Source organism: Mustela erminea, chromosome 16, assembly GCF_009829155.1.
Source record: "Mustela erminea isolate mMusErm1 chromosome 16, mMusErm1.Pri, whole genome shotgun sequence".
In the NCBI taxonomy this organism is placed as follows: Eukaryota; Metazoa; Chordata; class Mammalia; order Carnivora; family Mustelidae; genus Mustela; species Mustela erminea.
Genome location: NC_045629.1, coordinates 75752136 through 75778897, shown reverse-complemented (window position 1 = coordinate 75778897; position 26762 = coordinate 75752136). Strand labels below are relative to the sequence as shown.

General features: G+C 45.7%; 1 protein-coding gene across 1 annotated transcript in view; it reads left to right on the top strand.

The window, feature by feature from the left end:
- KCNQ3 (potassium voltage-gated channel subfamily Q member 3) overlaps positions 1-26762 on the top strand; it is a 293037-nt gene that overhangs the window by 256738 nt on the left and 9537 nt on the right. The window contains exons 9-13 of the mRNA XM_032316480.1: positions 2526-2552; positions 18971-19173; positions 20020-20122; positions 22477-22608; positions 25443-25541. Of these exons, the coding sequence (XP_032172371.1) occupies positions 2526-2552; positions 18971-19173; positions 20020-20122; positions 22477-22608; positions 25443-25541 (564 nt within the window). The remainder of the gene's footprint in view (positions 1-2525; positions 2553-18970; positions 19174-20019; positions 20123-22476; positions 22609-25442; positions 25542-26762) is intronic.

Sequence of the window (26762 nt, the reverse complement as noted above, 5' to 3'; positions counted from 1 at the left end):
GTCACCCCTGTAGTCAGTGGTGGAACAAAAATGAGAACCCAGGTGTTATGCTAAAGCCCATTGTAACTTAGGGAAGAAAAAGTTTTTGGGGGAGAAAACTGGGTAAAATTAAGATGAGGGAAGGGTTATAGGATAATTATACCCATTTCAGAAGATTCTTGTCATGAAGGTCAAACTGAACACAATGCATGGAAGCACCTGTCACAGTACCTGGCCCAGAGCAGGTGTTCAGTCTCTGCTGTCTGGGCTGGAAGGAAGAAATGATGTTCTAGCAAGAAAGAAAGACACTAAGCACCCAAATATAGTCCTGGGAAACCCTGTCAGTGAGTGACAACAGGGCTAAAACACTCTGGAATGTCATAAAATTTTTTATTTATCCCATTCATTCATCAAGTGTTTACTGAACCTCTCTTATGTGCAAGGCACTGTGTGTGGCACTGGGGACATAACAACGAACAGAAAGGGGTCAGCTCTGCTGATCTTGTGACAAGGTTGATGGAGACACTGTCAGGGAAGTGCCCACTGGGTGTTTATCCCTTGGAGTTTGTTGGAGCTTTGCCTGGAGCAATCTCAGTGGCGCGATGGGCATAGAGACCAGCTTGCAAGGACCAGAGAGTGACACGGAAATGAGCACCTGGAGACAACAAGTGCAGGTGCCAGCTGGAGTGAAATGTGGGGCCAGGGCTCTTGCCTTGACTGAAAGAGTCTAGTGGAGAGGGGTGGATGTGAATAGAGTGCGGAGGGAGGGACTGGAGGAGAGAGCAGGGCAGAAGGATGGGTTCTGAAGCACAAGATTGATGCCAGGGTCATGGACCCTGCATCCGTGTGAACAGAAGGGAAGCAGAGTGGGCAGGCCAAGTGTTCGAGGTTGCTGACTCGGTGGGGGGGACACAAAGCAGCTCTCTGTCAGAAATGAGTCAAGGTCATTGCCTGGGAGGCAGAAGAGAGGTGGGAAGTGTGATAATAGAGAAGGCATGGAATCCTTGTCTTGGAGAGTAAGAAAGGAAATGGAGGGTGGGCTCTATCTCCTTAACACTTCTCCCTATGGTGCCCCTGTACGGGTCCTGCCCTCTACCCACCCCCTACCTTTCCCTTCTCCTCTCAGTGTCCTCCCTACTTCCAGAATCAGATACCCAGTGAATTCTAGAAAGGCAGAGCATTTTCTGTACTCATCCTTCAGGTAGAGAGATGGGCCCAGAGGATGTGTGACCCATCCAAAGCCACCTGGCATTAGAAAGGGAGCTGACCCATGAGCTGGAGACCCTTGGCTAGTTCCTCTGCTTCTCTACCATGGTGCCTCTTATTTGCTCCCCATTTCTTCCCCATTTGCTCCCGGATCCCAGGGATAAGCCACTTATTCATGAAGCATCTATCGTGCATTTCCCATGTGCCAGGGTATGGGATGCTCAGATGTCAAAGCTGAAAACAACAGAGGTTCTGCTCCAAGCAGCTCAGAGACGACCATGTGATTGTACAATGGTGGGATCAGAATCCGGTCCCACATGTGAAGAGCTTAGCTCAACCTAGACCCTGGGAATATGGATAAGAAATTTCAGGAGCGGGGCTCCTGGGTGGCTCAGTCGGTTAAGCCTCTGCCTTCAGCTCAGGTCATGATCTCAGGGTCCTGGGATTGAGCCCGCATCAGGCTCTCTGCTCAGCAGGGAACCTGCTTCCCCCCACCCCTGCCTGCTGCTTTGCCTGCTTGCGATCTCTCTCTCTCTCTCTGTCAAATAAATAAATAAAATCTTAAAAAAAAAAAAAAAGGAATTTCAGGAGGGGCCCTTCCAGTTGGAACTTGAAGGATGACCACACTGTTCCAAGCAGAGCCTGGGCAAAGGCTTCGTATCTGGAATGTGTGCATACCACTCGTAGTTAGAAGGGTGGGCTCTGGAGCCAGATCACCTGGGTTCAAATCCTGACTCTGCTACTTCCTAACTGTGAGAACTTGAGCAAGGTTCTTTACCTCTCTGCCTCAGTTTTGTCATCATGAAAATGGGAATGATAATACTTCTTCCCTCATAGAGTTGTTATGAGGGTTAAGTGAGTTAATCCATCAAAAGAACTGAAAATAATATCTGCCTAATAATTATTGCTCAGTAAATATTAGCGAAGATGGAGATGATGTCGATGATGATGACATGGTGATAGTGATGTGGGGTGTGGTGCTAAGTGATGCAATTCCTGGTTTTCTGGTCTGTCCTCACCCCTAAACAAATCCCTTGAGCCCCACTTGAGGCCTGGGCCCGAGCAGGTGCTTGGCAACCATTCTCTGGGTGAGTAAATGAATGAATGGGCAGGAGGTACCCTGAGAGCTTAAGGCCAGGCCTTTGTGGCGGGACCTGGGGTCTGGCTGGAGAAAGTCAGTTCATTCACTGGTTCCCCTGCAGACTCACCATCTCACCTAAGAGCACCACTGTGTGCCTTCGCCTTCCTCAAGGGACGCTTTGGGGCTGATTGTGGGGAGAAGTGAAGCTGTTCATGCAATTTATGCCTTCTCTATATTTTTCTTTCTCATCCCTTCTTAGGAAAGACCAGCTGGAAGCAGCAGCCAGGTACGTTTCTGATCATGAATTCCCTTCTTCCCGCCGTGATGTTGGGACAGAGGAGCCAGTTCAGTATGGTGTAGGGACCCGGGGCAGCATGGTGGTCTTGAGCTCAAGTTTAGGGCTCATTGCTGTTGCTGACCACTGTATTCTTCTGCCATTTTCATGTTAATTTACTCAAGGACAACTCAGCTGTGATCATAGCTACAGCCAGTTGGCGAGCAGGACCACCAAGAATTCTGTGCCTGGAGTTCTTACATATGTTGTCTCACTTGGTCCTCAAAACCACATTGTAAGACCATCCTTAGTGCCCTTATTTCTGGATTGACACTGAGGCTCAGAGCGTCTTGAGTTATCCCCCTTGTGTCACACAGCTACCAAGTCACAAGACCAATATTCCAACTCAGGTCTAAATATGAAGACCACATTGTTTCCATTATATATTGCTGCCTTTGCTTCTCGGGTTCACAGATGCCTCCTCAAAAAGTGAATCATGAGGACCATTCATGATCCCCAGGAAACCCCAGCTGACCGGGCTGCTGCAGGGGCAGGGTGGGCTTCTGGATTCTGGATACTTCTGTGTCCCTCCCTTCTCTCTCCCTCTCAATAAGATGTCACCACATCAGGGACACTCTGGCCCCTGCTCAAGATTGTAAAGAAATGCCATCTCTCACCCATATCAGTTTATTTACAGATTTATAACTATAAATGTAGATGTACTTTAATCTCTTACTTTGAGAAACTACTTGTGAGATCTTGTCATCTGTCTCCTGGACACGAGGCTCAACTGCTGCTTTTCTACAGCTGACAGAATTTGAGTGGAGGGGGTGGCAGGACCCTAGGCCACATTATAAGGGAACCACTTAAAGACAGTGACCTTTGGGAAGTTCGGTCACATCTTCTTGCATGGGGTCCATGACGCCCTATCCCATCTGGAATCCCTCTTGGAAGAAACATTTACAGACACACCAGTTAACTCGCACACAGAAGCTCAGTTCAGACTTCCTGCTTCTCTTGTGTGTGTCCTCAAATGGATGGAGTGTTTCTTATCTGGACCTAGTTTGGACTGTAGGGGCATTTGGGGATTGTAGAGGGAGGCCGAATGACTGACAATGACAATGTCAGGGGACATTTGTCATCAGAGAACCAGCTTGCAGAGGCAGAGCAGAAAGATACCTCAGATAGCATCCCCTAGATACACCTGTTGAAGTTGAGATGCTCTCGTAAAAGAGGGCACGTTCACCCCAAATCCAGAGCCTGTGAGCCCCAGGGTTACACAGTCTAAGTCTCAGGACTCCCCTAGGGGTACTTTGTCCTCTCTTTCTCTTAGGACCAACAGAGTTTTGAATCATAAAGGTGTTGACATTATAAGTGAATTACCCCATAGACCTGAGAGCCTTTTCTACGGAGACACGAGCAAAATTCAACCAAATTGGAATGTATGTGCAAAATACCACATGTGCATCAGATCACGCACTCCTGGCTTAATTGGAGCCTGGGGAGATGCATTCTGAGGGTTTGTTGAGATGCTCTCCAGTTATCAGAAAGAAGCTGTCTGGAATCTCAGCGTGTTCTTCATGCTTCTCTCGAGAACTCTGTGCTCTGCCATGGGTGCAGAGGGAAAGCACATTTCATGATTTCTCGGAGTTAGAGTTGCCAGCCATTTGCTGGCTCATCCCTCCCCACCCCGCCCCACCACCAGGAAGAAGAGCAAGGTCGGTTACGTAAGCCACGCGATCTCCCTTTCCAGGCTCTGGTGTAGTATTTTGGGTTTGTTCAGCAAAGAGGTCGGCTGATGGATTGGCAGGTGAGATACCAGGTGTGATTTTAGCTGCGAAGCTGGGAGATGGGGCGTGAGACCTGGTGAATGTTCTGGGGGAACCCTCGACCCAGTTCCTTTATCCAGGAGGACAGAGAGCAAGGCGAGAGAATGATGAGCAGTGTTCATGTGCATTAAGTGAATCCTTGCCAATGGATGTTTTCCAGCCTTTGTATTAACTTCTTCAACAGGCTGCCAGGTAACTGGTGTTTTGGTCTTAGTTATTATTTTTTCTAAATAGCCAGAATCAGATTGGAGTTCATCCCACTGCCCCCTCCAGGCATAGGTGGTCCACACCTCTGTTCATATGTCGGACTGAGGAAAGTATTCTGTTCTCTGTGACTTAATGTCTCTCAGTTCTCTGTGGGGGTAGGAAAAAGGAATTTCATCAGCTTATTGGAAAGCTCCATCCCGTCGTTGCTTATAAATCTGTTGCTTGTCCCCACACCCCTCCAAGGGTCAACAGAGAGAAGAGCTTCTCTAGTCCCAAGATCAGGGCTACTTTGACTGTTTGGGGAACTTGAGCCCTGCTGACATCCAACAATGGCTGAGAAGTCAGCCTTGATCATTTTGTGCTTCTTGGGATCTATGATTCTGGGGCAAGTCAGAAGGAAGAGAACCAGCTTCTGTTGTGTGCTTACTAGGATCTGAATACTTTCCTAGGTCGTCTTAATTAATTTGCATAAAAAACGAGGCAGCTGTCATAAATACACTCTCATCCCTTCTTACCCCTCGTGGTACCCTGAGGTAGGACTCAGCACTCCCCTAATAAAACCTTTGTTCTGTGTACAGTCAAAATTTAAATTCTCTCTTCCTCTCTAGACCATGAGCTAACACTGTGCCTGAAGTATAGGGTGTTCCCCCCAAAATGTATTTGCTGAATGAACAAATGACTTAATGAAGGAGGTTCTCTACCATCATTTTACTTGCGTGACATTGAGCTCAAGTATTTAGTTAACTTACACCTTCTCCAAACACAGAAGTAGCCAAGGTGGGGATTTCAAATTCGGGTCCCTCTGGCTGGACTGGATCATATCAGGCTGAGTCCCACTCTGGCATGGGTGATTACCATGCCCTGCTTGTCCTCAGGGGTAGAGAGTGAGCTCGGTTAGTCTGAAGACCCAGGAACTTGGCACTTGTGCTCTTTCAGCCAGGAAATCTTAGATCCCGCCTTCATACAGCTCATTCCTTCACCTCATTCAGAACTCTGTTCAATGTCACCTCCCAAGAGAGGCCCTCTTTAACCCTGTGCCTGTGCCCCATCAGTCTCTATGCCCTTGGTCCTACTTTATTTTCATTATTAGCACTGATGAATATCTACTGTATGTTTATTTCTTGTCTGTCTTCCATACTAGGTAAAATGCCTCCAAGGGGCTGGGCTCTATTTTGATCACTGTGTTATTATCTCCAGCACCTAAAACAATGCCTGGAACACAGCCTAACACTTTGTTAACTTTCAGTATTTTCAGCATTTAACTTTCAGTATTAACTTTCAGTATTAACTTACTAACAAAGTGGGTGGGCATGGGAGTAGATGGATGGACGGACAGACAGACAAAGTCTTATTCTACAAGTGTCATAAACCCAATTTAAACGACCTTGGACTAAGAGACAGATGTAATGGCTCACATAGCCACCCATCAGAGAGGGTGAGATCCCTGGGAAACAAGGAATGGGATTCTTCTGGTATTTCTCTTTTCCCCTCTTGGTTCCACTTCTCCTTTCTTGTTTCACTTTCTCACTGACTTTCTGCGTGCTGATGAAGGTGTGGAGACAGGCAGCTCTGTGATCACGGACTTTTTTCATCCTTCTCTATCTGTCCTTCACCCATGCCTGTTTGGGAAACCCCAAGGGAACACTTAGATTGGCCCAATTTTGGTCACATATCCATGCCTTGGACAATGTGTATGGTTCAGAGAGTAAGAGGCTACGACTAGACAAACTCTGGGGCCTCTGTCCACCTGTTAGAGTGAGCAGTGTGGGTTCCAGATGCCAGGAGGGGCAGCCCCCATTAGAACCTCCTGGTTGAAGTTGGAAGAATCAGTTCCTCATTTGAATAGGGTCTTTTTACCCCAGAAAACAGGGGATAGAAACATAATGCAGGCAAAAATGATAGCTGCCTATGACAGCATAAATCCCACCTAAAATTTTTCAAATAACTACAAATAATGTTGCATTAAAGAACATCAACAATAAACCATACTGAGGCTCATTTAATCCATGTATTATACCAGAAAAGACCCATAATTTATGGTAGGGACATTATTTTAAACCTCATTCACAATTTTTCAGTCGACATGAAGCGAGGCCAATAATGAGAGGCATTTGTTTGGAAGAAAATAGTGTTTTGTGCATTTTCAAAACAGGTAACTGTGTTGACAATAACGGCTTGCTTGAGCCATATTGTTTACTTCGTATTTTCAAACAATTCCATCTCCACAATGGCATTCAGGACGCTTCTGCTCTGTATATATCTTTGGAGAGGGAAGATATTCATCCCAGGCCTCTTTATCTCCTGTCTCATTGTTATGTCCTCCCATTTACAGAGCTCTCCCCTTTAGCAGTCAAAAGTAGTTCTTTGGGGTCAAGGAATTTAAGTATAATAACAATAACCTATAAAGAGTGTTTCCTGTTTGCCAGGTATAATTCTGTATACATCTAGCCATCATAGCCACCCTAATGGGGAAGATGCTGCTTTGAATCCCTGTTTTGCAGACAAAAAAACTAACGTTCAAAGAGATAAGTGATTTTTCAGGATCCTGCAGGTAGGCAGTGGTAAGAACGAAAGTTGATCTGGTTGGGTTAGCGCCATGGTGTGTGGGTCCCACCACCGTGCTGGTCGTCATAGTTGTCAGAGACAGTTAGGTGGCTGCAGTCAGTCACCACAGGTGTCCCCTTTTGCTTGTTTGTTTTCTTCTGCAGCTCCTGGGCTCCCTGTAGCTGGAGTCCTTAACATGAGAGGAAGCTGTGGAGACAGAGAAAGGCACAGAGCCAGGGTCTCCTACGGAGTGAAGGATCATTTGGTCAGACACTATAATTCACACTTTACCTTCTCCCTGTGACACTGGCCACCTGAAATTGATCTCACAGGGTGACGGATGATGTTGGCAGTAAATCTCCTTCTGTGCCTTGGAATCAATGTCTGTTAAAGGTGCGCAGGAATTTAGAGGCTAATCCAATCCCCCAATTTTACTGATGAGAAAATTGTTGCCCAGAGCAAAATAAGAGTCTTGGACACAATTCCATAGCTATTAATGTTCTGCCTTGCCAAGCGGACCCTGCAACACAGGTCCAGCCTGCAGAGTAGCTGGGATGTAGGGCTAAGATTTGGACCAATTTCAAATCTTAACTTCAGGGTGATTGATCCTCAATGTGTCTTGAGGGCTCAGTCTCAATTTTCCTTTTGGAATGTGGGGAGTGCCTATTTATAGCACCCCTTTCCCTCTGAATTATGAGTTAACTGAGAAACTGGAGTCAAAAACAGATCAAAATATAGGCCACATTTGCTGCGTGGGGCAAGACTGGCTCTGGGAGGAACAGCGAGTATTCTAACACTTGCTACTAACTTTGGCCTTAAGACCAGCACACAGAGCGGGCACTCCCAGCCAGATACCTGGGGCCAGGGATTGTCTGACCCCATGGGGCACTGAGAGCCAGAGAGAGTCCATGCGTGTCCTTGAAGACAGAACTGACCTTTGATATGGAAGCTTACTCATTCAAGAAGATGGGTCAAGATAATCCACCTCCTCTCGTGGGGAGAAGCCGGTAGAGGGCTGGAGGTTTCTTCTCAATTCTTCTAAGAGTATGGAAATTCCATTTTCATGACTTTGCAAAAATATAAAGAAAGATGGTCCTCCCTACCATTCATATAGTCTCCTGTCAACTCATGACACAACATTCCTTAGCACACAAAACCGTGTCGTAGCTCTCTAGTGTGGTTCCATCCTGTACCCACTATGCCCTCATTGTGTGCTGCCTTAGTTTCCTCAGGGCTGCCATAACAAATTACCACCAACTGGGTGGTGCAAATCAACAGAAGTTTATTCTCTCACTGTTCTGGAGGCTGGATGTCTGAAACCAAGCTGTTATCAGAGCCATATCCCTCTAATGGCTATAGGGAAGAACCCTTCCTTGCCTCCTCCTGGCTTCTGGTGGTTGCTGGTAATCCTTGGCATTCCTTGGCCCCGCGGATCCATCTCTCTGTTATCTCCCTCCATTTTTACATGGTCTTCTTTGTGCTTCTGTGTCTCTGTACCCAAGCTGCCCTCTCCTTTCTCTTATAAGGACAGCAGTTATTGGATTAAGAGCTCACCCTACTCCAGTATGAGCAGGTCTCAACTTGATTACATCCACAAAGGTTCTATTTCCAAGTAAGTTCGCATTTACCCTTATCAGGTCAGGCCTTGAGCATATCTTTTGGGAAACATTTCAGCCTTCCACATCTGCCAAAGGCAAGCATGATTGGTTTGCATATAGGGACACTGAGCACATCCAGGATACATGATTTTGAGAGGGACATTTGTGAGAGATCCATTTCAGTGTGTCCTACACAGATGAAGACCCAGGGTCCCAGCAAGGTGAAAGAACTCAGCCCAAATCACTCAAATAGGATTGGCTCCTAGGTCTACCTGGCTCCCTCCAGAACTCTGATTCTGTCTCTTCTTTAGCCAGGGACTAAAAATAACCAGGTGGTGGAATTAGGAGGTAGTCATAGCAACAGGAGCTCAGAACAAACTCCAGAAACAGACCATTAGACCTCAATGCGTGGCTGCCCTACTTACTAGCTGAGTGTTCTTGGGCAATTCAAGCAGCCTTTCCTGTCCTCATGTCCTCATCTGTGAAGTGGGTTTAACAATAGGAACAACCCTCTAGGCTGGTTGGAATGATACCTGTGGAATAATCCCTCACTAGGGATTAGTGCTGGTCAACTGATATGTTCTTCATACATGAAATTTGGATACATGGAGAAAATAATTCTTCTAGGAGAGCAACAGAGAAAAGTGTATTACTCCTCGCTCACATTAGTGTGTGAGTCTGCATGTCCTCTGAGCACCGGCTGCGAATGTCCCAGAATCATTCCCAGGTGCAATGGCTCAGAGGAATTTCAAGTAGGCTATTGGCTCAGCTAACTTTGCAAACCTGTCCAGAGGCAAGAGAACCAAATTAACACATCAGGGTTATTTCTAGGCCATGAAGCTGTTTCTGTAGCCCAGGAGCCAATCCTACCCAGTCACAGTCCTGCTTCCTCATGCCTTGTATATCTGACCCTATCTTTCCTCAACCCAGACAGTCCCTTCAGAACTACCACTTCCCTGGGATAGTCTGCCTCATTGCTAGAGGGCAGAGGGCAGACTAGGGAAGGGCTAAGCCACTTCAGGACCTCTGTGCTATGAGTTTGTGGCCACGAGAGCAGAATTGGGCCCATGTTACATTGTTGCATTAGGCACTAAGAGTTATGGGTCACTTTTAAGAATTTTGACTGCATGCTCTTGGACACATTGCCAAACCTCTGTGCCTCAGTTTCCCCATAAATATAACAGTTATGGTGAGAGTACCTACTTCCTGGGGCTGTTGTAAGAATTAGATGCTTATAATAGAGACTTACCCAAGACAAGTACTACACAGGGTTTGCCTTTGTCATGATCACTATTATTATCCTGATGGGCATCCACATTTCTAGGCTTTTCTACATAGCGCAGGTCTGACTTAGGAGTCACATCACCATAGCTCTGAATTCTAGCTTTGCAATACTTTTCTCCTCCCTTTCACTCTCCTGCCTTCTTTCGTTCCTTCCTTTCTTTAAAAGCCCTGCTTTGTGTCACACCCTGGAGATTCCCAGAAAACTGGACCTCATAATCTGGCGAAGAGACAGAAGTGTTAATGAAAGAACAGTGAGGTGTGGAGGGTGCTGGTATGAGAATGTTACCGGCACAGGGGTAGAGAGAACAAGGAAAGAAGGGAACTCTGAGTTCTGCCTGTAGCAGGACATTGGGAAAAGATTTACAGAGACACTTTGCTTTAGTCTGCCAAGGACTGAGTAGCTTCTCACTGGGCTAAGGGAGGGAGTAAGACCCTAATTTTGTTCCTTCCTTCTTCATGCTTTCAGCCTTCAAACGAACAAACACCGGTGCCTAGGCCTGTGATCTTTCCACTGACCATCTTTCTTATCTGAGAAATCACTAGGAATGCCAGTGCAATAAGGAAGAACAGCATGCAGATGTTCAAGGAAAATGCACAAAATGCCTAAATAAATGTGTCTTCATTTCTGGACAGAGAAATTTATTTTGTATCTAGAAACAAAGGATGTGAGTTAATTGGTTCTGCCAGACCCACTGTGAACAATGTGAGAGCCTAGAGAAATCATCACTGTCTTCCTCAACATTGATGCCGTTCATTGAGGGCCTGTCAAGTTCAGGCCCCTGACACCTGCTGTATCTTCTGTATCTCCATTGTCATCTAATCCCCAGTTAAGATTTCCCACTTGATTAAAAAGAAACAGAGTTGAGATAGCAATTTGCATTCATAGCCTTTTCTCAGAGACTAAAAAATAGGACACCAGACCCTCAAAGGTTTGGCACATGGATGGTGACAGGTTGACAGTTGTTTTGTTTTTTGGATTTTTCTTGTTTGTTTTCTTTATCTCTTTGCCTTCTCAGTCTTTTCTGGGGCAGACTGTGGCACTAAAGGAAGCATCTAAAAGAGGGCTGCAGGTCTTGTATAAGGCCCCACCCTTTCCATCTGGAAAGATGAAAGGATGAGGGAGAGTAGGGACAAACTTAAGGCTTTAAGCCCTACAGGTAGGATTGACTGTTCTGTGCTGGTCACTTAGTCTGTGTCTGTGGGGCTCTCACAACAAATAACTCAAGACAGATTGACCTCTTCTCCAAAAGACTCTTCTCTTGCTGCAGTGACCCTGTACTCTTGGTGTGCCCATCATCCCCATCCCTCACCAATCCATCCATGCATGCATGCATCCATCCATCCATCCATCTCTCGTCCACCCATCCATCCATCCATCCATCCCTCCATCCATCCCTCCATCCCTCCATCCATCCATCCATCCATCCATCCATCCATCATCCCTCCATCCATCCATCCATCCATCCATCTCTCGTCCATCCATCCATCCATCCATCCATCCATCTCTCGTCCATCCATCCATCCATCCATCCATCCATCCATCCATCCATCCTCTTGTTCAGTGATTATTTGTGAAGACCCTCCTGTGTCCCAGAAACCATTGTAGGGAGTATAACTACAGATAAGAAAGACAAAATCCACAAATGTTTACTTGATGGGACACCTCTCAATCTTCCTTCCTAACACATCCCAAGCTGAACTTCCTTCCTAACACATCCCAAGCTGAACTTTTGTTTTTCTGTTTGCTTTTTAATTTAAGTTTTATTAGGTTTTCCTGGACACACATGCCCAACAAAGGTGGCATGAGGAGGGTAGGGAATAGAGTCAAGTTGGTCCCAGGGGAAGTTGTTCACTAAGAGCAGTTTGCCTTTGACATTCTTTCACTCACCTGCTGGGTTTTCTCCCTTCCAACTTCTCCATGGTTTCCCAGCCTCGTTGAGAACCACTCCCCACTACCACCATCTTATTCCATATCTGGGATGGAAGGGTGGGGCAGGAATTGCTTTTAAAAGTTCCACTCCTAGGTCTCTCTTTATGCCTTAATGAATGCTTTTATGAGTTTTTAATGTGGAAAAAATGAGGGTAGAGCTGAATTTGAAATTAGGGACAAAAGAGTTTAATTGAGTTGGGAGTGAGAAAAACTTACACTGGAGCAAGGTAGGACTCAACCTAGAGGGAGTGTTTTAGCAGGAACCTTGGGAGTGTATAGGGGCATCAGAATCCAGCAGGATGGCCGAACCACTGAGCAATTCCTGGTGGAGAGTGGCTAAATCACTTTTTAATTTAATTTCATCTTTTACTTTTAATTTTCTGGGGGAAAAACCCATCTGCATGGTTTATAAATCAAAATAATGTAGAGCCATATAGTGAAATGTGGTCCAGCTTGTATCCCATGAGCCCTTTTCCACCTTCCCACCCTGCTCACATCATTTTTTTTTTAAATTTCTAGGGAATCTTTCCTTCTAGTTTCTTTATGCAAATACAAAGCAAAATCAACTTCTATTTTAGAAGTGATATCTAATATTCAATTTTAAGTTATTTGAGCTGTGAGGCAAATTCTCACAATTTAGTAAAATCTGCCTCACATGACAGTCTCGTACGAAGTGTGTATGTATGTGGTTCCGTATGTGTCATGGAAAGGGACTGCCAAGCTCAACTTTTGGTTTCTTTTCCAAATCCCCCCCCCCAATTTTTTGGTTCCCAGCTGAAACAATGGCATTACCATCCACCCATTTGTGTAGTTAGAAACCTAATAGTGTCTCCTTATCCATCTCTTTCCCTCATGACCCACATGGAGTCCATCAGGAAAGACTACTGTGGTTCTATTCCAAATACAAGTCAAAGTTCTAGTCTGCTCCCACCGTGACCACCCTGGTTCAAACCACCAGCTTGTCTTCTCTGGAAAACTTCAGTGACTTCTCACTGGTCTTTTTTGGTCCTCATTCCCCTCCAACTCATGACCAAGCAGCCACTGTGTCCTTTTAATTTTTTTTTTTAATTTTGATTGTGGTTACATACATATAACAGAAAAATTATCAACTTAATCACTTTCAAGTATGTAGTGTTACTATATACTCATGAGTATATTCAAGTTCAAGTATATATTCACATTGTTGTGCAACCAGTCTCCAGAATGTCTTGGTCTTGTGAAACGCCCGGAAACTCTACCCATGAAAAACAACTCCTCGTTTTCTGCTCCCTACAGCCCCTGACAAGCACCATTCTACTTTCTGTCTCTATGAACTTGACTATCCCAGATACCTCAGAGAAGCAGAATTATATACTATTTGTCTTTTCATTACTGGCTTATTTCATTTTACATAATGTTCTCAAGATGAATTGTAGCATGGGTCTGAATTTCCTTCTTTTCTAAGGCTGAGTGATATTCCACAGCGTGGATGTACCACATTTTATTTATCCATTCATTCCTTGACAGACTTTAGGGTTGTTTCCACCTTCTGGCATTGTCAATAACGCTGCTTTGAACATGGGTGTTCTTTCTTAAATGCTAGTTGGAATACTCTCCCCTTCTTAAAACTTTTATTGGCCTCCAGGTACCCTTAAAATCAAACAGAAATTTCTGTTTTCTGTTCTTAATTCTGAATCCTATTTCTAGAATCCCTGCTGATCTGGCCTCTGACCTCAACTTGTGCCCCTCTACCCTTCATTCATAATGTTCTGGCCATCTGTCACACAAGCCCAGTGTTCATGCCCCTTACACCAGCAGATGATTTTTTCTGCCCAAGGAGTGCTCACCCCTTTTCTTTGTAGTCTGGCGTCTTTTCACCCTTCAGGTCTTAGCTTTCCCATCTGGACCACCATCATTTTAATCCCGGACTACTGAGACTGGCCACTTAATTGGTCTTCCCATCCACTCAAGAGACCTTTCCTTATCACTCCATCAAAGTCAACCTCCTGTTAAACTCCATGACTGCACTTCTTTGTTTCTTGGTCAGATTTCTAGCAATCTATGCATCTGTTTGTATATCTTCCTGACCTCATTATAAGCTCACTGGAGACCAAAAACCATATCTGTTTCAGTTACCACTATATCCTCAGCAAATTACCAAGAGCCTATTATTTACAAGGTGTAGAACACATTCTTGTTGAATAAATAAATAACATCAGCTCTACTTTATAGGTGGAAAAACTAAATCCGAAAGAGCTAATGACTTAACTAAGCTGAAATATTAACTACAAAGCAGAGGTTTGAACGTAGGTCTCTTGCTCCAAGTTCACTCTTTGCACCATACAGCACTCCCTCTCTCAGCTGAGGTTGGATGCATTTTATTAACAGAAGATCACATATTGTATTCCTTCATTCATTCAACATCCAAATAATGCTTTCAGTGCTTACAACATGGCAGGAGCTGTGTTAGATGCTAGATAATTGATCAAAGTATGGTTTGCAGACAAATAGCTTACCTTTTAGTTTCTCAGACTCAACAACATGGGCATTTGGGGTGGGATCATTCTTTGTTGTCAGGGGCTGCCCTATGTGTTTGTAACACATCTAGCAGCATCCCTGGCTTTGACCCACCAGAGGCCAAGAACACCTGCCAAGTTATGTCAGTCAAATGTGACTCCAGACATTGTCAGAAGTCCACTGTTGGGTGGGGGGAAAAGTTGTCTCTTGTTGACGACCATTGCTTTGAGGCAAGAGTGTCCCTAGTAAGTCGAAGATTTCATTAGGGTGGCCAAGTGGCATGGTTGTGAAAAGCCTACAGAAAGCACAGTGAAAGGACAGGTAATTGGACTGCAAGGGGAAATCAGCCTTGGGGCTGAGGCTTGGACCATGTTTCAGATGTAAAGTCAGAGTCATTTAGATAAAAGAAGGGGATAAAGGTTTTCCTGGGTACACGTCATGATATACACAATGACATGGAGGTGTGAGTGCCAGAGAACTGTGTAGAGTTGAGCATGGCTGGAGTGATCCAAGGCAGGAGCCCAGGGCAGGGGCTGTCTTTGCCAGGGAAAATTTTACTTCTTGATTTTACTTTTCTGTCTCCAGTCTATTTCTAGTTTTACAATTCATGCTTGTAAAGTGTTTGTCTGCGCTTGATAAATCAGAGGCCCCAGCTATCCAAGAAAATATGATGTCATCTTCAAAGAAGGCTTTGCTTGCAAGACCTGTAGAACCCTCCAAGCACAAAACCTCATTAATGCGCTAGAAATCCATAGAGAGGAGGGCAGAGATGGGTTTGAGTTTTCTGGGGTGAACTTTGTTTGGCGTCTGATTATCCTCTGGGTTCATGGATTTCAAGCAACACAATTAAGAAGTAAGCTGATCACCCGTTTGCCGGAGGAAGAACTCTGTAAGCCTCTTAGGTGTTATTGCTGGGAGTAATTCACAGCTGAGGTTTCTGACTTGTGCCTGATGCCTCTGGGTTTCGGAATCTTTCTCATAAACCATCCTCTGAGACCATGGCCTGTTGTGTAAACATAGCCGAAGCAGTTCAGACTCTTAAAGGTTGCAATGAAGCCTTGAAATGCCAAATAGGCAAATCCTAAATCCCAGTACAGAGAGAACAAGAGGGCCCTGTCATTAACTTCCTAATTTTCTGACGGTTATGCTGAGATTACCGGTCAGGACAGAGCAGCTGCCATTACTTTTGCTTTGCTTAGTTTATCTGGAATTAGGCTGTGCATACACTTATCTCCTGCTGAGGTCAAGTTCAGTGAGGATGGTGAGTGTGTGAGACCGGCATTAGGAAGCACGGTAAAATAACATATAAATCCCTGGATCTTATCTGTTCATTAAAAAAAAAAAAAAAAAAAAAAAAAAAAAAACACCACTTATTCTGTGGCTCAGGAACTTTTATCCATCCTTTATATGCATGTTATTAGCCCTCTCCTGCTTCTGCGGGAAGAGGATTATTTACCCAGATAATAGTGACAGCCAGCATTTACTGAAGGCTTCTCCAGTCCTCATTCCAGAAGTGGGCTAAGCATTTTCCATGGACTCCCTCATTTAACCCTTACAAAGCCAGGCGCAGCGAGGACTGTCCTCACAGTGCTTGTGAGGAGCTGGAGCCAGAGAGAGTGACTTCTGTGTCGGGGTCATGTGTTCCTCAGGACCTCACTCCTCAGGGCTGGAATTGCCCCAAAGGTCATGACTTTCATCGCCACCCTGAACTTGGGGATGTGCTGAGGAAGGGAGGAGGGTCATGGGCTCAAAGATAACCAGGCTGAGTCTTTGCTTTGCTCGGATTGCACATTCCAGTGTGGAGGAGACTGAGGTGGGGGGCAGATGTGGAAATACGGTCTGTACCAGTGTGTATGAATGTGACAGAGAAAACTGCAACATGTTGTTGGAGCATGTGGGGAGTCCCTGATTTCCAGGGATGAGGGTGGGGCACTCGGGACATTTTATTTAAAGGTAGATAGCCGGGGCACCTGGGTGGCTCAGTGGGTTAGAGCCTCTGCCTTCGGCTCAGGTCATGATCCCGAAGTCCTGGGATGGAGCCCCACATCGGGCTCTCCACTCAGCGGGGAGCCTGCTTCCTCCTCTCTCTCTGCCTGCTTCTCTGCCTGCTTGTGATCTCCGTCTGTCAAATGGATGAATAAAATCTTTTTAAAAAAAAAAAATAAATAAAGGTAGATAGCCATGAGGTGGGCTGAGAAGGCAGGCTGCATGGCAGCTGGAGGACCTGGGCATGCCATAGCATGCAGGCAGAGACTTGGGGCTGGCAGAGGCTCTGTGCAGATAGGATAGTTTCTATTCCTGATCTAGCTAGACAGAGTAGGCAGGGGCCAAGAAAAAGCAGACCTGAAGAGAGACTGTCCTAAAGTCCCCCTTTTACTGAGTTCATAGGTTGGAAAGCCTTCCTTCTGTTCAGTTGATTTCTTGCCTCGTACAGGACTTCTAGTCCATGGACCCTGATATATTTCTCTGTCCCAGCAGTCATTCATCTAGAACTGGTCAGGAAAACCACTCTGAAAATTTTGTCTTTGGCACAGGGAGGATAGAGCCATCTGAGTGCTAGAATTTCCTGGAATATACTCTGGTCAGGTTACTAGTATAACGATACTGGGAGAGAGAGCACAGTCCAGAGGAAGCCAGGAGTAAGAGCTGTCCATTCATATGTTCATTCATTTATTTATTACCTAAATATGTCCTAGTGCTTTCTCTGTGCCAGGCCGGAGGCAGGAAACATTGCAGATGTTATTACGTGTAATGTCCCCAGACCTCCACGCAGCAGGTGCTCTTAGGCCCACTTACCGTTCAGGACCTGGTGCTCAGAGGGGGTTGGGCACTTGCTCTGCCAGCAGAGTGCTCTACCCTCCTCCTTGGCTCCAACACCTGTGACCTCCCCACTGCACCTCTCCAGAGAGACACAAGCAGCTTCTGGCAGGAGGCACTTGGCTGCGATCACCTGGGTGATCCTTAGAAAGACTAAATCAGGGGTGCTTGGGTAGCTCAGTGGGTTAAACCTCTGCCTTCGGCTCAGGTCATGATCTCAGGGTCCTGGGATCAAGCCCCGCATGGGGCTCTCTGCTCAGCAGGGAGCCTGCTTCCTCCCTTTCTCTCTGCCTGCCTCTCTGCCTACTCGTGATCTCTGTCTGTCAAATAAATAAATAAAATCTTAAAAAAAAAAAGAAAGAAAGAAAGAAAGAAAGACTAAGTCAGCTCTGGCCAGTGCAGAGGCCATATACATCCACTCAGCCATTTATCACACAAGCACATGGTGCACCTACTGTGTGCCAAGCTCTGTGTGGGGTAGTGAGAGGAGGCCACTGAGTTGAGTCTCTTGATGTGGGAAAACTCACTGCGTGGCTTTTCTCTGGTATGTACCGTGTAAAGAAGGTCTTGCTCCTCCTGCCCAGCTGGGAAAGGGAAGGGATAATATTTATAGAGCACCTACTTCACGCCAGGCTCTGTGGCAAATCCCTGGCAAACATCATCTCCTTGCAACCGTGTGAAGTAGGCACTCCTTTTTAGAGATGAGGTACCTGAGGCTCAGAAAATGCAGATTTGCCCAAGGTCACCTTCATGGCCAGAGGAGGAACCGGACACAAGTTCTGCACCAGAACTACTTTATGTTGGACTTATTAACTCTTTTTTTTTTGGTGCCAAGACCACTTTTGATGGTGTGTTGAATTCCAGGGATCTTTTCTCAGGATCACAATCTTGAATTCATATGTAAAATGCATACGGTTGCAAAAGAAATTGATTGTATTGATAACTATCAAAATATTAAAACATTTGAGTTGCAGTCATATATGGGCTTCTCTGTGATGCATTTAAGGACAAGACCTGTAGCCGGTCAGAATACTATCATCATTTGGAAACAACTGGGAGCACAGCAATTCCCGGGGGGCTAACAGGATCTGAAATGCCCTGTGATTTCTGCTGTGGAAGACACAGCATAAGACTGGGGTATTGAGGGTATCACTAGGGTTTGTTACCTACATTCACGATTGAAAGATATGCTCATTCCTGGTAGAGGTTAGTAAATTAAAGATGCAATGTTTTTCCCATCCAAGCTCAGGAACCGCCTCCCCTATAAGTTCTATCCATCCAGTTTGGATGCCTGCTTTTTGTAAGTTATGTCACTCAAGTCTGTTCGAGGAGCATTTGAAAGGTTTCTTCTGTGACAGCTGCTCCACTGGGCACCATGGAGTGGTACAAAGAAAGTTACTGAGGCAATGGTACAGGGGAAGGCATGAATCTCAGCCATCTGCCGCTGGAAGCTAGGCATTGGATGTCCCCTCTGCCATTTGAGCTCCATGTCAGCATTTGAGAAAAAGAAAGTGCAGAGAAGTTAAGAAATGTGCCCATGGTGTCATAGCTAGTAAGGTGCCAAGCCCTGTTTCAGTCCAAGCCGCTAAAGCAACTTTAGCACCGAGGGCTCGCTTCCCCCCATCACACGCAGAGGTCAATATGCGAGTCTTTATGGAGAGGGTTGGGTAATTACGAAAGCCTGCACTCAAGGAGGAAAATTGTTCACTTTTGCTTATTTTGTAGCCAAAAGCTGGGTCTCTTGGATCGGGTTCGCCTTTCTAATCCTCGTGGTAGCAATACTAAAGGAAAGCTATTTACCCCTCTGAATGTAGATGCCATAGAAGAAAGTCCTTCTAAAGAACCAAAGCCTGTGGGCTTAAACAATAAAGAACGTTTCCGCACCGCCTTCCGCATGAAAGCCTACGCTTTCTGGCAGAGCTCCGAAGGTGAGGCCTTTCTCCTTTCTTGCTCTGTCCCCTCCACTTCTCCCTCCGCCTTGTCCTTCCCTTCCTCCTCCTCTACCCCCACGATATAAGATCAATTTCTTGCTTCATCCCATGCACGCCCGCTGAGCTGGGGGCACCTGTGATCCCCCCCCATAGCTTGGGGTCGGGGGGCTCCGAGTTACCTATTCTCTGGTCCAGTATCACCACACTGGTCTGTGCAGGCACTTCCAGGGAGCCTTGAAATGCCCAGCCTTGGTTCACATGGGTCACATGGAAGGGAAGTGCACTGCCATGGAGGTCAACTTAAAGGGCCAGGTGGCCCAGGTGCAGAGTGATCTGAAGACCCAGAGCCCTTAGCATCCCCAGGGGAGTGGGAAGAGGTAATAGAAAAGAACCCTGAGAAGATAGTGGGAGTGTTATCTCTCTACATCCCTTTTACTTGTGACAAGGAAGGACAGGCAAGTCTCAGAAAGTGACCCCACAAGGTCATCAGGGCAGTGCCTAACAGAAAGAAGCTGGCCTCAGAGGCTTGACTATAACACCCTTGTGAATGCCCTTTGCTGTCTCTGCGGGACCACTCAAGAACCCCAAAACTCATGTCCCCACCTTGATAGCCTTCTCCCCAGTAAACATTCTTGAACTACGGGCACCTCTAACTCATGTCTGGAGAATAGAAGGACCTGCTAAGAAGGCCTGAACAGTGTCACAACTAGAGAATACCATCTTGTTTCATGAAGTAGAAGCAAAGACTCTGGTGGTTGAGCCTCAAAGGCTCTGACCGAATGGGGTCCCGAAGCCTTTGCAAGTGCTATGGCCTGCTCTTTGATATGTGTGTCTCCCTCCCAGATGCTGGGACAGGTGATCCCATGGCGGAAGACAGGGCCTACGGGAATGACTTCCTCATTGAAGAGATGATCCCCACCCTGAAGGCCGCCATCCGAGCCGTCAGGTGAGGCCCCCTCTTCCCCACTGAGGGCCTACCCAGACCCCAGTTCAGCTCCCACAGGATATTGGCTTTGGGAAGGTGGGTGGGAAACCCTGTCAGGTAGTCCTGAGTCAGGTTCCAGGGTATGTCAAAACTCATACGGGCATGTTGCCTGAAGAAAAATGATCTCTACGTTAGCAAAGCATCATGGGTAACTCTTGCTCTCTGGTTTATAAAATGCTCCCGTAGGCTCCTGACACTATTTTCAATTGTCATGCTCTTGTCTGGCTTTGGCCATCATTTATTTTACAGGTCTGGGGCGTGGGGTGTACGTTGACATGGAATTTTCTTCCTTTATAGGCTTCTCAGACAAAACAGCTTTCCTTATCTGCCTCCACCCATCTAGCTCTTTTTAATTAGCACTTTTCAACAAGATAGTCAGTTATAGGATTGTGCGTGTATCAGGCGAGACTATAATCCCCCCCTGGCTATGTTTGTTTTGCTTCAGAATTCCACAAGAAAATGAAAATAGGCTTACTAACAGGAAACTTGGATCAGGAGAGGGGCTTATAAGCACTCTACAATGGTGGCAGTGAATTCTAGAAACTAAGCTGGATTCTCCAAGAACCAATTGTGACATTTTCAGCAAGGTTCCTAGTCCAGTTTATCAGGGAAGCGCAATAGGGTTATAAAATGTGAACCCCAGCAGGGCCATTGACCTGGTTTCTCCTGACACGGCAATATGACAGAACTATGTCTGAATGAAAGCATTATTACTTAGATTCATAACTACTTCAAAGATCTTATTCAAAGAAATAGTGAATGAGGGGCACCTGGGTGGCTTTGTCAGTTAAGTGTCCAACTCTTGATTTTTGGCTCAGGTCTTGATCTCAGGGTTGTGGGATCAAGCTCCTCATTGGGCTCCATGCTCAGCAGGAAGTCTGCTTAGGGTTCTCTCTCTCCCTGTCCCTCTGCCCCTCCCACTGTTCATGCATACTCTTCCCCCACCCAGCCAAATAATAAATAAATACGGCCTTTAAAAAAAAGAAAGGAAAGGAAAAGAAAACCAGTGAATGAATCTGTGCCAAACTAGAGGGAGGTCTCTGCTGGGATGATCCATGGTTTGGCTTCTGCCCTGTTCTTTTTAGAATTTTTTATTGATCCTTTAGTTCAGGGGTTGGCAAACTTTTTCTGTGAAGAGCCAGATAGTAAATATTTCAGACTTTGTGGTTCACAGGCCTCTGTTCAAGTACTTAGCTCTGACTCTGTGGCACAAAAGCAGCCATAGACAGTATATACATGAATGGGGGTGGGTGTGTTCCAACATCACTTTACTTTCAAAAACAGGTAGTAGGTCAGATTTGTTCTGTGAGCCACATGCTGCTGACTCCTACCTTAGAAAGAGCCACATCAAGGGCAGGCTCATAAAATGGCACCCAGTTGGAAAGGATGGCACATGAATTCGATTGCATAATCAATATGCCAAAAGAGTGTTGAGATGCTGGACCTGGGCTGTAACAAACACCATGAACTCTAAATGCCGTGCAGAAAGAGACCCTCATGGAGAGACGGGAGGGCCTGGCGTACGTAGGCTGTTGTTTCCCAGAGCTAGCCTATGATTAGGGGTTTTACCTGACTCACTGGAGGCTGCTTTACCTGCTTTACCTGCTCACTGGAGGCTGACCTTATCATGGGGTTTTCAAGGAACATTAGCCATCTGGGTGTCTTTACTGATTCCCAGGAAGATGGAAACAAGGCTTTGGCATCTACAAGTTCTAGGTTCCCCCCTTTTATTAAGAAGCTGAGAAAACTCAGGGAACAGAAGATAGTTTCTCTTTTCTAGGCGCTCACAAGTCAAATAATTAAAGAAGCTGTCGAGGAGGAAATATGCCCACTGTCCTCAGATAGAAAGCAGTGTGACACGGTGATTAAGAGCATGGGCCTTGTCAGCATACAAACCTGGGTTTGAGGACAGCTCTGACATTATTAGTCAGGTGGCTCTGGAAAGATGCTGGACCTCTTTGGTCCACAGTCTTATCATCTACAAGTTGATCTGTTAGCAGATTGTTCATAAAACACTTAGCTCAGTGTCTGACTTGGAATGAATGCCCAATGAATGTTAGCTTTTATTGTTACTGTGATTTTATTATTACTTAAAGGATTGAAGGAAGGTAGTCATGAAAAAGTGGTACCGGCCAGCCTGACTCTGTGTTGTTCGAAGGGGTGGGACCAGAACCGTGGGTTGGAAATTCTCCTCCCCCATCAGGTCATTTCTCTTTGGTTCTTTGCTCTGCCTGTCCCTGAGTTTACTAGGCTTGAATTGTAGTTTCCTTTACTCTGTACTCATGAAGCACACACGTCTCCACTTCACTTTGCAGAATCCTACAATTCCGTCTCTATAAAAAAAAATTTAAGGAGACTTTGAGGCCTTACGATGTGAAGGATGTGATTGAGCAGTATTCTGCAGGACATCTTGACATGCTTTCCAGGATAAAGTACCTTCAAACCAGGTAAGAGAGTTGTATCTGGAGGAACTCTGCTCTCCTGACCACGAAGGAACCTGAGCCCATTGAATCTAGCTAGCGCTTAGGGTGAAAGCCATTCAGAAACAGTCCAGGGTGCCGGGGAGAAATTTTAAGAACAAAAATGTTCATCATGCATTGTGGCTATGAAAGCCAACAAGCACCAAACAGGCCATGAAGAAACTCTGTGACATCGACCTTAGCCAAGGTCAACACCCTGATCAGTCCTCATGGAGAAAAGGCATATATCTAACTGGCCCCTGACTATGAAGCTTTGAATGTTGCCAGTCAGAATGAGATGATGATCAACTGAGTCCAAGCATCCAATGCTAAATATAAATTTTTCACCATATTAAAAAAAATTCATCAGGTATTATTTATAATAGTGAAAATATGGAAACAATATCAACACCCAGCTAATAATTGCCACCGTTTTTGTTGAGCACCTGGGTGTTCTGCATATGTATGTCTAATCCCTTATAACCTCATGAGATATTGCATTGTGGATGTCCTCTTATAGATCACAAAACCAAGCTCAAGGGGCAGTGGGCTCACCTAAAATTAATCAGTGGCAGAGCTGGAAATCACACCACATCCAATTGGCTGCACAACTCCTATTCTGTCTGATGCACCAAATTCCACTTTACTAATTATATAAACAGCAATTAAGAAAAAAAGTTCCTACTCTTATTAAAAAGGTATACAACCATCAAATGACATTTAGAAAATGTATATAATGAGGTGCACCTGGGTGGTTCAGTCGGTTCAGTGTCCAACTCTTGATTTCAGTTTAGGTTGTAATCTCAGGGTCATGGGATCAAGCCCTGTGTCAGGCTCTGCACTAAGCATGGAGCCTGCTTAAGATTATCTCCCTCTTCCTCTGCCCCTCTCCCTAGTCCCCTCACACTATCTTTCTTTAAAAAAAATGTATATAATGAGATTTTTAAAATGATGTGATCATTGAATATATATATGCACAATATGATTATTAATAATACAATAAGACATATATTTACATACTTATACTTGTATACCTCCATATACTTAAATGTATACAAATGATTGTGTTCCTATACAGTCTCTATATCAATCTAGTGATATTAATAATATATACATACCGTATGATTACAAAAACATATGCACATATGTTTACTTAGAAATAAACCCACACACTCTCATATAGGGAACCTGCAGAAAAAGAGTAGGTCTTCCCCCAACAGACTGCAGTAGTTATACTAAAGTGATGAGTCCATGTGTGTCTTTAAAAAGTCCACTTTTTAGGGACACCTGGGTGGCTCAGTTGGTCGGATGACTGCCTTCGGCTCAGGTCATGATCCTGGAGTCCTGGGATCGAGTCCCGCATCGGGCTCCCAGCTCCATGGGGAGTCTGCTTCTCTCTCTGACCTTCTCCTTGCTCATGCTCTCTCTTACTGTCTCTCTCTCAAATAAATAAATAAAATCTTTAAAAAAAATAAAAAAATAAAAAGTCCACTTTTTAAATTGATCAAATCTTTAATGAATTATAAAAATTTCCTTCTAAAACAAAAATCCATTTTAAAAAACCAAAGGGTAATATGAGGTCAAGACACAGAATAGACATTGGGAAACCAAAGCCCTATATTGGGGCTCATCCTCTGGCCTGTGTGAGATTTCAAGTGGACACAAGTCAAGTCCCGTCTGGACGTTGGTGTCCTCATCTGAATTGTGTTTCCCTGTTGAGGTGTCCTGCAGAGTGAACAGAACCATCAGTTTGAATGGGTAGGAAGTTAACCATGATGTCGGGTTGGAGGAACAACACTTATTTGTGACCTTGACTTATCCATAAATGGAATACCGACTGCTACTGAGCATAGTGGCAGGCACATAGTTGGTGCTCAATGCCTGCTTCACAAACGGATGAGCAAATGAGTTCTGAGCCCAACATGCTGTCATTGATGCAAATATGGCTCTCTCAGCATGATATCTAGGACATACCAGATCAAGATTATTGGCCCATCTTAATGCAGAGTGGACCTTCCAGCTGTTGTTGCTTCAATGTTTATTAGGCACATTTATTTCAAAGAGCCGTGGCTAGAGGTTGAACACCTGGATAGCTAATTGCATATCCCCAGCCATGCTGATAGGGTGGTAGGACCGAGAGAATGGAAGTGTGGTTGGGTATAGGGTGGTGTCAGTGGAGGAGCAGCCAGGTCTGCAGAGAAACCGAGTGACCCAAGGCTCCTTTTGAGCACATGGTCTTAGTGGTCCTGGGGCTATAACGAGCCTGCAGAGTTGGTCCCACACCCTGCCCCAGTCCTGCAGGGCAGTGTGTACATCTGTCTCTGGTCGTGCTTGGGGAAAATGGATGGGGGAGGTGGCGCCTCCTACAGAAATGGAAGCGAGGTGCAAGTGTGGGCGCAGAGCCATCCCCCCAGGGGATGAAGAGCAGCAAAGATCTGCACAGCTGAAATCGAAGCCTACGGTTGTACGAGAAAACACCCTAATCAGGTTTTCAGAGAAAGAATAAAAATGGTGGACCACCAGATAGGCTTGTGGCACCCATGACTTTTTTTAGAAGAACCAACAAGACATGACCCTCACCCTGTCTCTGGTTTAGCTGCCTCTCTCCCCTGGGATGGGGAGATGCGCTCACTACTATGTTGCGATTATAATTTATCGCTCTGCTTCACCCCCTCTTTCTCTCTCCTCCCCTACTCCCCTCTCCCTTCTCCTATATTATTTCAAACTCTGCCTGGCTAAAGAGCGAAGAGAAGGAACTGCTCTCCTCTCTTTCCCTGTAAAGTTCGTTGTGACGTAATCCCCTCCTTGTGTGTCTCTTTCAGAATAGACATGATTTTCACCCCTGGACCTCCATCTACCCCAAAACATAAGAAGTCTCAGAGAGGGGCAGCGTTCACCTACCCATCTCAGCAGTCTCCCAGGTGGGACATGGGGACATGGACTGCGGCTGCATGGCCCGCCCCCATGCCCATATCTCAGCTCACTTCCTTTATGGCTGGGGCGGTGGGGTTGGGGGTGGGGGAGGTTGCCGTTCCTCTCAGTAAAATGAAGATAAGAGCTTGAAGCTTATTCTGGTTTGGGGCTATTTGCAAGGGTGCCGTACTAAAGACTTACTGTCCCTCTTTCCAGACCATGTGGGCGACACTCCTTCTGTGAGAGCAGAATTGAGGCCATTTAGCATTTCCTGCCCCATTAGCCCTGTGTTGACCAAACCCCCTCACAGGGAAGGAAATCAGGTGTCAGGCCTCCGACAGCATGGTCACAAGCAGAGAGCTCTGTCCCTCCCTGGGGCAGTCCTGCTCTTCCCACACCAAGTGTTTGGAAGTGTTCCTTATACAGACCCCAGTGAACCAGGAGCAGTCCTGGATAAAGTCCACTGCCCAAATTTATACCCTCTTTATTCCCAGAAGTCTTCAGGGCAGGGAACATGGATGAGTAAAGAAAGAACTCCCACGAACCTTAGAGCAATAAGTTTCCCTACTATAAACAAAGCAAGGGTGCAAGCGGGATGAAGCATCTGACCTTCAGCCTCAGTTGGGGAAATGGAGTAAGGGGTGGTAGACCTGGGGCTCCTGGAGGGCACGCGCCCCACTAAAGGAAATCATCATCCTTCTGCTCTGCTCTGCTGTTGTTAATTTTAGGAATCGCCATCCTCTGGTTCTGAGGAGTCTAATTTTTCAAGAAACACTGAATATTCATATGTCATATATGAAATTCCTTACTTTTGAAATGGTTTACATGTTCTTAAAACTCTGCGCAAGTGAAGGAAAAGACTGGTGGCCTGGAATGAGCACACAGGCCATGTCTGCTTTAAATCAAGACTGCTCAGCCCGGAGCCAGGCCAGGGGTTGAGCAGGAGTCAAGAGCCCCTGAAAGAGAAAACCAGCTACCTTCAAAGTGCCTGACACGATGGTTTTGAGCCCCAGCCAGGCTCCCCACAGGTTCGCTTCTCCTTTAGAACATAACCTGTACCACCAAGGAACCATCTCAATTCCATTCCCTACCAGAAGTCTCTTTTGCATCATTTTCCAGATCCCACATCTGTTTCCCCCATCCATCCAAATGGAACAGATGAGATATACCCACCATATAGAATTTCAAAGATTAGCCAACCCCCAGCCCAACCCAGCCTACCCTCCACA